Source organism: Mustela nigripes, chromosome 10, assembly GCF_022355385.1.
Source record: "Mustela nigripes isolate SB6536 chromosome 10, MUSNIG.SB6536, whole genome shotgun sequence".
Classification (NCBI taxonomy): domain Eukaryota; kingdom Metazoa; phylum Chordata; class Mammalia; order Carnivora; family Mustelidae; genus Mustela; species Mustela nigripes.
Window position 1 is genome coordinate 42,864,787 of NC_081566.1, and position 11,227 is coordinate 42,876,013.

Consider the following 11,227-nt stretch of genomic DNA (forward strand, 5'->3'; position numbering starts at 1 on the left):
CCTCTCCTCTCCCCCCCCCCCCCCCCCCCCCCCCCCCCCCCCCCCCCGCTCTTCCCGATGGCTAACAGCCTCCGTCCTTACTGTCCAAGGTCGGCGTGGTGATGACCTTCCTGGTGCTTCTCGTGTTCTCCTACAACGTCGCCTTCCTGTTCGTGGGGACAGCCAGCCTGGGCCTGTTCCTCAGCAGCACGTTCCCCAGCATGCTGGCCTACACGGAGGACATTCTGCAGTACAAAGGTGGGTGGCCAGAGGTGCAGAGCCCCCAGCGTCCTCCCGGGATGGGTGCCACGTCCTCCCGCCCGGCCTGCCTTTTCGTGGTATATTCCGGCTCCTTCGCTGTTCTGCCCCCTCCCCGAAATGCAGGGCCCCCACTAACCTCCGGACTGGGCTGGGAGCCGCTTCACAGGTGGGCCCACGTGGCTTGCAGCCCTCCACCTGGGGCCCCTGACTTCGGGGCCCTGAGAAGCAGTAAGCTTCTCGTTCCTATTTTCTGTTTCCCGTGGTAATGCCTACTGACCCGCAGCTGGCGATCATGGCTGTGCTGGAAATTCCGAGTCCCAAGACCAGGGCAGTGATGGCATTGGAAAGGGGTTGATCACTGCTCAGTGACAGCAGCTCCTGGCTCCACTGTGCTTCTGGGTGTTTTTGGAAGCCTAGAGGAGTGGAACAGCGGCTCTGCACTTGACTTAGGGTTATGACGATGGGGTTCTTTGATGTAAAAACCCTCAAATTCTCTCCACTAATCTTCCTCCTCTTTCTGGAGCCTTCCAGCTGCACATAGCAAAATATTTTTTCTTAAAATGAGTTAATTAAAAATAATTATGTTTCGAACACTTAATGTTACCCGTAGAAGCCACTAGAGTGCCCTAGGGTGTCGGAAAACCCAACGTCAAAGAGGAGTGATTTCTTTAGGGGAGGTGTGGTGCGGTTGGGGGTTGGGGGGCAGAGTCATAGAGCCAAGACCAATTCAGCTACCCACAGTAACAAGAGATGGGAGGCCTGGGTCCTGGAAGTTTAAGGATGATCTCCAAACCCCAAGTGAGTAAATGACGCAGAAAAATAACGTGGGTATCCCATGTCACACGGAAGATCCCTGAGTTCTAAGTGGTCAGCTAGCGTAAGAGTCTAGGAGCTCCTGGCTGGTTCTGTCCATACAACATGTGACTCCTGACCCCGGAGTCGTGAGTTCAAGCCCCACCTTGCTTGGGCGCAGAGCCTACTTAAAAAGAAATTAATGAATGAACTAAGCCAAATGGAATAACAGTAATAATAACACCAGTTGGTATTGGTTGATTCTGCCTGCAAATGATCTCTCAAATCCGTTTTCTCCTCTCTCACCATCCCTGCCGTAGTTCAGGCCTTTCCCAGCAGGTGCCTGCTTAGAATCCTTCACGGTGCCCAGCTTTTCCCAGCTTCTGATGACCTGCCTCCCTCCCTTAGCAGGTCTTGGCCTGTCCCCTTCGCGTTCACCTCCCTCAGTGGCTCTCAATGCTGCTACAATCACCTGGAGCACTTGTAACAAACCCCAAGGCCTGGCCTTTGTTTCCACAACGTTCGATGGAACGGATCCAGAGCCTCCAGGGGCTCTGAAGCGCCGCCGGGCTGGGACCACTTGGGAAGCTGTCGCCCCTGCACTGCTGCGGAGGGTTCCCTGTGAAACAGAGCCGGCCGCGGCCTTCCTGGCTTCCTGGGGGGCTCTTTTCCTTTCTCACGCCTCCTCCCGTCCCGCTGCTTCCCAGGGCCTGCATGCTAGCCGTGGTGAATGACCTGCTGTTCTCTGCCCGGAGTGCCCACTCTGCCCTGTCCCTGCCCACCCCTTCTGGAAGCTTCTCTGAACTCCCCTTGGAAAACTGTACCCTTCCCCTTTGTATCTGCCTCAGCTTCTGTATCTGTGTCTTCTCCTCGACGACATGCTCCCTGCGGGCCCTGGAACGTCAGTCCTGCCTGCACGCTTTCAGGCTTGGTGATCTTGTACGATTCCCTTTTCTTCCCCTTTCTGAGCCTCAGTTTTCTCATCTACAAAATAGGGCGCACGTACTTACCTGGAGGATTGTTTGTGCATTTGAGGAGATGTAGAACACTTGACTTAGCAGCTTAACCGCTGCTCAATCTACATGTTAACTCTAAGTCCCCTGAGTCCTCTAGGTGTTCAGCTTGGCACCTGCCGCACAGAAAGTACTGGAGGGTTTTCGAGTGAATGAGTAGAACAGACGTGGATGCTACTGGAATTCAGAGAAGGGAGCGACCGGTGTAGAATCCACACACAGCTTCACGGAGTTGATGGGATGGGAGCTGGCCCAGGATCCGGAAAGGCAGAAGGAGAAAGGAAAGGCATTCCAGGGAAAGGTGTGGGGCCGTGGACAGGGTGACAGCAACGGCAGAGAGAGAGACCAATACAAGCCAGTCTGCAAGAAGACCTTGACGCCCATAGTCAACAAAGATGATCTCTGTTTTATTCAAAAAACACTAAGCGTCTACTGTATGTTGGCCTCTGAACTAAAATTCGAGGCACAGTCCTGTCTCCTGGGTTTGTAGACAGACAGTGGGGGACCTGGAAGAAGGGCGGGGTGGGGGGTGTTGCCGGGGGAAGTGGAGGAAGAACAGCTTAATGCGGGTTTGGGGCCGGGGGAAGAGTGCTGGAGGAGGTCTAACGGAGGGAGCTAGAAGATGAACAGCAGCTTGGCAGATGCAGAGGAGGAAGGGAGGCCGGTGCAGCGTGCCCGAAGCTGCCTTCCAGCAGGAGTGGGCAGCGGGAGGAAGCCCGGTGGTTCTCCCGGTGGGAGGGAGAGGAGGAGAGATCGTGAGCAGGGGTGAGAGGTGGCTGAGCTCTCTGCAGGGATTATAAAGGGCCCTGCAAACCCCCATGAAAGCCTGGGAACTCGATCCTGAAGGGATGAGACTGAGAGCTGGCGGGGTCTCGAGGGTTCGCTGTGCACCTGCACGAGGCTAAGGACGTCCCTGTACTGCATAGGACCTCCCAGAGGGCAACCCTGTGGAGGTGTTTGTGCCCATTTTACAGAAGGAAACTGAGTCCTAGAGAAGGGAGAGAACGAGCCTAAGGTCACAAGGCTAGTAGCCCGGGGCCTGAGCCAGACTGGGAAGCTTGGACTTGGAAGGTCTGTGCCATGTTGCCGGAGGGAGCAGAGGTGTGGTCATCAGGGAGGCCATCCGTCTGCCCAGGGCGGGTCAAGAAAGCTTTCTGGAAAGGCAGGTGGCAGTCAGATTGGGAAGGACCCTTCCTAATGCCAGGCTGAGCAACTTGGAATTCACCGCCAAGATAAACCTGAGGACTTCAAGGTTCTAGAACCATGAAAACGTCGTGACAGCAGGACCCAATTACTCCCACAGCCAAGTTAAGGGCCAGAGTGTGAGAAATCTGAGAAATTCGAAGTAGTCTTCTCAGGCCGTCGCACCATTTTCCGGAGTCTTCCCAGAAATAACTGGGGTTATACCAGCTGACTTCTGTCTCCTTGATTTGCCTTGACTGACCCAAACCCTTCTCTTCGGGTTAGGCTGTGCGACCACAGTGCTGGTGACGGGCGCCGGAATTGGCGAGATGGTTCTCCAGATGCTGGTTGGCTCGGTATGTGGGGAAGCTCGAAGGGAAGGGGCCAGCATTTGGGGGGCCCCCCCTCCAAGCGGGCGGGAGGCTGCAGCCAGCAGCTGTCCCTTCCCTGAAGGTCCCGCCCAGCAGGCAGGGCCCGCTCTGTGACCCGTTTCTGCCTCTGAGCCAGCTTGGAAAGCCGAGCTTCCAAATGTGGGACTTGGAGATGGGAAGGCATGGGGGGTAGAGTCCAACGCAAACACAAGGCCTGTCTGGGAGCGCGGCCAGTGGGGCCCCGTGGGAACGTTTGTTAGCTCCCAGAGCCTGGGATGGGACTGATGGAGTCGGGAGTTCGTTTCCCTCCCCTTCTCATTCCACTGTCCCCACCCCACCTCTCCTAGCCTTTGGCCACCCTCCACGGGGCCCAGCTGTCCTGCCCAAGTCCCGCCCCGATCAAGGGCCAGCCCTCCCGCTTCTCTTCAGATAGACCCATGTCTCATCTGCTCACCAGGGGGACAAAAATCTGATATTTATTAAAGAGTATAAGGCATATATATTGATATAATTGTCATTGTCCTTCTTCCAAAGGGGGTTACTGAAGGTCAGGTAAATTAGCAACCTGCCCTCGGTCAGCCCGACTTCTAATAAGTAACAGGACGCTCAAGCCTAGGTCTCTCGGTCTCCCACATGCCCTAATCACAGCCCTCCTTCTCTCTTCTGGTACCCTGCCCGGAGGGGGAAGGTCTGTGTCGAAATGACGTGATGTCTGGGGTTTGCTTCAGTGAAATCTAGGGAAGAAGTGGGGCGGGGAGGGGGGAGTACCGAGGAAGTTGGTGCTAATTGTTCAAGTCAGGTGATGGGTCCCTGGGAGCTCCATATGCTCCTTCAGCCTCTGTTTTACATTTTCCGTGATAAAGGGACACCCATAAAATCCTCTGCAAAGTCTGGGCAGGTCTTGTGCATAGAGAAACCCTATGCTCAGACTTTTAAGGAAGAGATGGAGATTTCCAGAAGATCCCAGACAAGAGCCAGCAGGGACGGCAGGGGTCATGGGATCCAGCCCCTGCCTCAGAGCAGGATCTCTGCCTCCTCCAGAAACATAACCTTGAAGCGAGGCCAAGGTGGCCCTCCGGCCCATGATCCTGCCCATTGGGGTGGTGCCGGGGCTGCAGCTTGAGAAGCCTGCGGGGGGTCAGGGAGAGCTGCTGCCCGCTGTCCCCCTTTCGTGCGATGGTATGACGGTCTGTGTCTGTTCTCCCCTCTGGCAGATATTCCAAGCTCAGGGCAGCCATAGTTTCCTGGTCTGCGGCGTGATCTTTGGTTGTCTGGCTTTCACCTTCTATATCTTGCTCCTGTTTTTCCACAGGATGCATCCTGAACTCTCATCAGGTAAGGAAAGAATCTGTGTCTACACAAGAGGAGGAAAACGGGGGTGGGGAGGGGGGAACTGTGAGAGATGCCCTAGATCTTAGCTTGCCACGAATGCTATTCTGTTCCAAGTCAAATGCAAGGAAATGTTTATTTTTCTACAGCTTCCTTTCCCCCTCTTCCTGCTTGGCCCTGCGATTGTGTGCGCTGGATGCTTAGGGCAGGAGGGAATGGGATAGGCTGACTCATGCCTTCTCCAGGAGGAGAGGGGCATGGATTGTGAACTTGGCTTCCTGCGTCCCACCAAGCCATGGGACCACGGGCCAAGAATCTCTTTCCAGCCCATGCGGGGCCCTGAAAGGCAGAGTCTGCCTCCTCGGCTGGAACGCGGCCCAGAAGCCTAATTGGCCATCTCTTTGCAGTTTAGGATTTTGACTTCTGTCCAGATTTCTTTTCCAAAAAGAGGTCCTTCGGGCCAAGCGGCAAAGGAAAGCTCCTTCAGGGCAGAGATGCCTCCTAAGAATAGTTTTGGTTCCTGGAGACCCCAGGCAGGGGAGTCCCAAAGCTATTTTCATATCCCCGAGCTTCCCTGCCTCCCAGCCTTTCTGCCCAGAGATCTCAAGGCCCCAGCAAGCGTATCAGCTCTGCATGGAGCCAGTTCTTAAGAGAGCATGCCCAGGCAGAGCCCTCATCCTCTCCATAAAAGAAAAAAAAAATTACAAAAAAAGTGGAACAGGTATCTGCAGTCCTCTCTCAGCAGGCGGCCACTCAGTTTAAAGGCCCAGAAGACCGATGGGAGGCCCCCAGTCAGCACTTGGCTGTGGCCTTGCTCCCCAGGTGGCAGGTACCGAGCCTAGGGCTAAGCAGGAGACTTCATTCAGGTTCCAGAAATGTTTCCCGAATTTGCAAGGAGCAACACCTACAGAGTTCCCTATTCAGGGGAGACAGAAAGTCACCTCTGTTCCCCAAGTCCACACTAGTCTCAACAAACTGCCTCCACCAATGGTTACTGGTTCTGGTTTGCCATAACTAGTGAGTCTGCCTTTGGACTTGGCTCCCTGCCGAGCCGTAGAAAGGGCAGAGGAACAAAAGCCTGGGAAAGCGTTCAGAAGTAATCGTTGCTGCCACACTACCTGTTTTTTTCTCTCGTAGTACCTACCCAGGACAAAGCCCTAGGGATGGAAAGCTCAGAGTGCTACCAGAGGTAAAGCTGGGTGAAGGGGCCCGGCGGAGACCGCCAGGCCCTTGGGTGCCAGCACAGACCGAAGTGTTCCAGACAGCGGGGGGAGGCCGTGGGGGCCATCTCCCCATGCCTTGGCTGGGATCTTCTCCACTAATCCTTGGTTGGGTAGAAGAGATTAAATTGACTTCTGGTACCTGGATCCTCCTGGGGCAAATCATTAGAAGTTTATGGGATGGATATTCAAGTTCCCTTCCTCTTCCCTGGTTTGGACCTTTAGTCAGAGCTGTCCAGGACACCCAGATGGGAAGGAGGAAGACAGCCACACGCTTCACTCCGTTGGTCTTCTCTTGCATGGACCATGCCCCGCCTGGGTTTGAAGATCACTTTTAGGTGAAGTTTGGAAGTATACGTTGAAATTGTGAAGTTCAAAGATCATGGCTAGATGTAAATATATTTTAAATTGGTCGAAAACAAACCCCAAGCTCTTCCCTGGCATGCTCAAAGGGTGTATGTGCTTTTTTGTTTTTGAGAGTCCGAAGTCCCTCAGATTCTGGTTGCTGCAATCAGTAGTTCATTTAACATCTAAAACATCATAAGGAAAAGTTAGATCTTGCTATCTTTGGGACCCTAATTCAGTGGTATGCTGGGCTAGCTCCGACTTGCCTTGTTAAAATTTCATTTCGAGAGCTGGTTGTTACACACAGCCATTATTCAAAATGAAATTACAGAAACTTACAACTAATTACATTAAAAACAAAGGTCATAACCACTCAAAACTCATCACTTCCTTGAGGGTTTTTTTTGTTTTTTTTTTTTTTTTTTAATCTGTCTTGCATCTGTGTATCTGAAGGGTGTGCTTCTGAGCATCTCTTTCCGACAGCACTTTCAGGGATCACGTGTTTGGTGGCTAGAGATCGGCCACGTGGGAATATTCATCCCACAGAAACTGGTAAAGGCTATGATCCTGGCTCTTCTTCTGCGCCCCCTCCTGCCCCCCAAGAGCCCACTGTTAAACATCCACCAGCATACCACTGCTAACAACCAATGCTAACCGCCCCGAAGTTTCCGGGAAAATGGGATGAAGGTTCTGTTTTTCTGGACTGCACTTCTAGAAGGTGGAAAAACAGCACCAGAACTTCTAATTTTAAAACTAATTTTAACTTTCCATCGTTTATAGAGGAAAAAAAGCTCTTTATACCGTGTCAGCTTGTTTCCTTTAACAAAAAGCCAGGACTGCAGAGCCATTCAAACAGTGCGGCACACCGGGAGACCTCCTGCCCTGAGTGAGTCCCCTAGTAATGCAGAGGGTGGCCCCAGCCCGCCACTGGGAAAGGGCTGAGAGCACCGAGGCGGCCGTGGGTAGAGAGATGGCTGTCACAGCAAGTGTACATTCGTTTACCTGCAGGTTCTCTGTGTCGGTACAGATGTACAGGTATGAACGGGGAGAGTGCAGTGAGGTTCTCAGCAGCGGGTGTAAGCAGTGCACCCCACACGGACAGGTGTCTCCCAGAACTGTAGCATCTGTCCTGTGAGCCAGCCCCACTGGCACCCTGTGTGCTGGTGGGACTCCAGGGGGAACCAACCTGGTGGGGGCGTCCGCCTCCCCCTTCAGCTGTGTACGTGACCCTGGGCACACAGATCACGGACGCTCTTCCGGCCTGGCTTTTATTTTTTTCTTTTCTTTTTTTTTTTTTTAAATCTAAGTGACATTTCTAAAAGCACATACCCTACCTCAAAGGACTTCTGTAAGAAAGTGACTTTGTTTGAAGCAACGATTATATGGCTGACAGAAAAACCGCTTCGTCAACGTTAGCAATTTTTATTCTTAAAACCTCCTCGTTAGCAGCTCCAGAATTGCTCCTAGGGTTGGCACATATTTATTGTAAGTCAGATCCAAATTCGTTTTGAAAGCTGAGGGTCTAGGGGTGCTGTGTTAAGAAGATCTCTAAATACTTTGCTGGCTGCCAGACTTAAATTTGCACTCAAACTGGAGGGATCACTGACCTGGACACAAAAGAAAGCAGTTGTATTTTTCTTGTGGTTTTTCAAAAACCGCAACAAAATCCTTCCTTTTGATACAGGTTTAGAAGAATCACTGGCTTTATCTAAGGTGTCATGATTAATTTAAGGATATAGAAAACAAGATTGAAACAAATCTAAGTGTACCTTTCCTGAAATAAAATATTTTAAATTTAATAAGTGTGGTATCCATTATGGACAATGGATTCTTTTATATGGAGCCCAGAAACAAATGACCAAATATTTCCCGAAGAGTGGCCTCCCTCAAACCGTAGGTTCACATGGCTGATATTTTAGAAGAAGCAAAACTCTTAGGAGTGAGAATCACTGTTCCCTTCTATATATAATCAGAATAAAGACGGCAGATATGTTTTCATATCACACTTCAAAATCAGTTTCAGAGCAAGGAGGGCTTTTTAAATGGTCCTCCTTCTTCTAAGAGTGACATTTCTGAGCGCGGGAGATCATCCCGTTCTCATTCTGTTCCCAGCTGTCCCTCTGCTAGTCAGAGGCGGGACTCTAATCCACCCAAGTGCTGGCCTGTCACTGAAGGAAGACAGAGTGGTCTAGAAGTCTTTCAGAGGATTCCTTTATTCGTTTTTAAATGATTGATGGAGAACCTGCTGTGTTCAAGGCCCTGATTAGGCGCAGAGATAAAGCAGAGCCTGAGCAAGGGGTCCCTGCCTCCGGAGGCTCACTGCAGCGGGAGGCAAGCGGACAAGAACGTGAGTGGGATCATGGAGTGCCACAGAGGAAGAAAAAGCAGCGGGGGGAAGGGAGTGGGAAGAGGGACTGTCAGATGCTCTGAGAAGCCTTCCCAAGGAGGCGTTGTTTGAGCAGTGATCTCAGTACCGGGAAAGAGCCTGTCGCTCGGACACCGGGCCGGGGACAGGGTGAGTGAAGGGGTGTTGGCCAGCTTGGGTGTGTTGTCCCCTGAGGAGCAGCCGGCAGGTCAGCGGGGCTTAAGTGCAGTGGGGAAGGTGGGGACAGAGGCAGGAAATGGGTGGGAGTGGCAGCTAGGGGCCGGATCCCACAAGCCACGGCAGGAGTCGGATTCTGTGGTTTCTATGTGAGCTCATTGGGAGTTGCAAGCAGACAGGGCACATAGTCTCATTTACACATTTGTTTTTTAAAGGTTTATTTATTTATTTATTTGACAGACAGAGATCACAAGTAGGCAGAGAGGCAGGCAGAGAGAGAGAAAGGGAAGCAGGCTCCCTGCTGAGCAGAGAGCCCGATGCGGGGCTCGATCCCAGGACCCTGGGATCATGACCTGAGCTGAAGGCAGAGGCTTTAACCCACTGAGCCACCCAGGTGCCGCCCCTCATTTACACATTTTTTTTTTTAAAGACTTTATTTATTTATCGGGGCAGGAGGGGTGGAGAGGTAGACAGGCAGAGGGAGAAGCAGACTCCCTGATGAGCAGGACTTCATCCTAGGACCCTGGGATCTTGACCTGAGCCCAAGGCAGACACTTAACCCACTGAGTCACCCAGGTGTCCCTCATTTTTTTTTTTTTTTTAAGATTTTATTATTTGACGGAGAGAGACACAGTGAGAGGGGGAACACAAGCAGGGGCAGTGGGAGAGGAAGAGGCAGGCTTCTCACCAAGCAGGGAGCTCGACACAGTCTTGATCCCAGAACCCCCTGGCATCATGACCTGAGCCGAAGGCAGATGCCTAATGACTGAGCCTCCCGAGGGCCCTCCTCAATTTACACTTTTCAAAAGTAATGCTCTGGTTGTTGTGTGGGGAAAACCGTGGGACTGGTGTGAGACCAGGCCACCAGCAAGGACATAACTGCCTAGACTATGTAAGACAGGATGATGGCTAAGACAGTGTTGGTAGCATCAGAGGTAGTGAATATGACTGGGTTCAAGCTGTATTTTCAAAGTCAGGATTTGCTGACAGATGGGGTGTGGGTGTAAGGAAGGCGGGAATCCAGGATGATGCCAAGGCATGTGGCTTGAGTTACTGGCCCTATGACGAGGCCATTGACCACTGAAGAGGAAGGGGGTAGCACTCAAGAGTTCGGTTTCAGGGGCGCCTGCGAGGTCAGTGGGTTAAAGCCTCTGTGTTCGGCTCAGGTCATGATCTCAGGGTCTGGGATCCAGCCCTACATCAAGCCCTACATCTGGCTCTCTGCTCAGCAGGGAGCCTGCTTCCTCCTCTCTCTCTCTCTCTCTCTCTGCCTGCATCTCTGCTTACTTGTGATCTCTAATAAATAAATAAAAAAAAAAAAAAAAGAGGGGCACCTGGGTGGCTCAGTGGGCTAAAGCCTCTGCTTTCAGCTTGGGTCATGATCCCAGAGTCCTGGGATCGAGCCCCACGTTGGCCTATGTGCTCGGCAGGGAGCCTGCTTCCCCTTCTCTCTCTGCCTGTCTCTCTGCCTATTTGTGATCTCTGTCAAATAAATAAATAAAATATTTTTTTTAAAAAAGAGTTCGGTTTCAGACATGTTCATTTTTTGATGCTACCTTGGGTATCAAGAAGATGGGGAATTTCAAAGTTAAGAGCTTAAAAGCTGGAGCGCCTGGGTGGCTGTGGGTCAAGCCCAAAGATAGAAATTTCGTGGCCACATACATTAATAGCACTTAAAGTCCTGGGACTGGAGAAGAGACCATCGAGAGAGAGAGACTCTAGAGAGTCTGGAAGCTTGAGCCCTGGGGTTCCTCAACACCTAGAGGTTAGAAGAAAGAACCCGGTCCAGCAGAGCAAGTGAGAGAAGCCAGAGGAGGAAGTTCAGGAGGCACTGTGGTTTTCCTAGAAGGCATCCTGAAAAGTTATCTCGAGGAGGAGAAAGTAACCGGTGCTGCCAGGAGTTCCAGTGAGGACTGAGCATCAGCTGCTGGCCTGGGCAACGCGGACAGTGGCCTTGACGCAGGGTTTCTGGCAATGACGACGACGGCGCCATATTCAGTAAGTGGGAATCCCGACGTCAGTGTGATGCTCCAGCAACCACCTCGACGCCAGGGCTTTCCATCCATTAGAAATGATGTCTCCGTTTCGGTTTTCATGCCACCATCCTCGGAAGGTAACTGATCCCAAAGGGCGTCCCCTTCATGGACTCGGGTTACAGGGCGTATCTCAGTGCTGTGCTTTCCAGAGACAACC

The 11,227-nt window shown here is 52.1% G+C and overlaps 1 protein-coding gene across 2 annotated transcripts in view; it reads left to right on the forward strand.

Moving 5' to 3' along the window:
* The window catches only part of MFSD4A (major facilitator superfamily domain containing 4A), a 28,295-nt gene extending 22,001 nt beyond the window's left edge, over nucleotides 1-6,294 (forward strand). Inside the window, exons 7-10 of one of the 2 annotated variants that reach the window (XM_059413250.1) lie at nucleotides 90-237; nucleotides 3,513-3,583; nucleotides 4,813-4,933; nucleotides 6,065-6,294. In XM_059413250.1, the coding sequence (XP_059269233.1) occupies nucleotides 90-237; nucleotides 3,513-3,583; nucleotides 4,813-4,933; nucleotides 6,065-6,120 (396 nt within the window). In that variant the 3' untranslated portion in view covers nucleotides 6,121-6,294. The remainder of the gene's footprint in view (nucleotides 1-89; nucleotides 238-3,512; nucleotides 3,584-4,812; nucleotides 4,934-6,064) is intronic. The other variant, XM_059413251.1, reaches the window with a different exon arrangement.
* The last annotated feature ends 4,933 nt before the right edge of the window (nucleotides 6,295-11,227 follow it).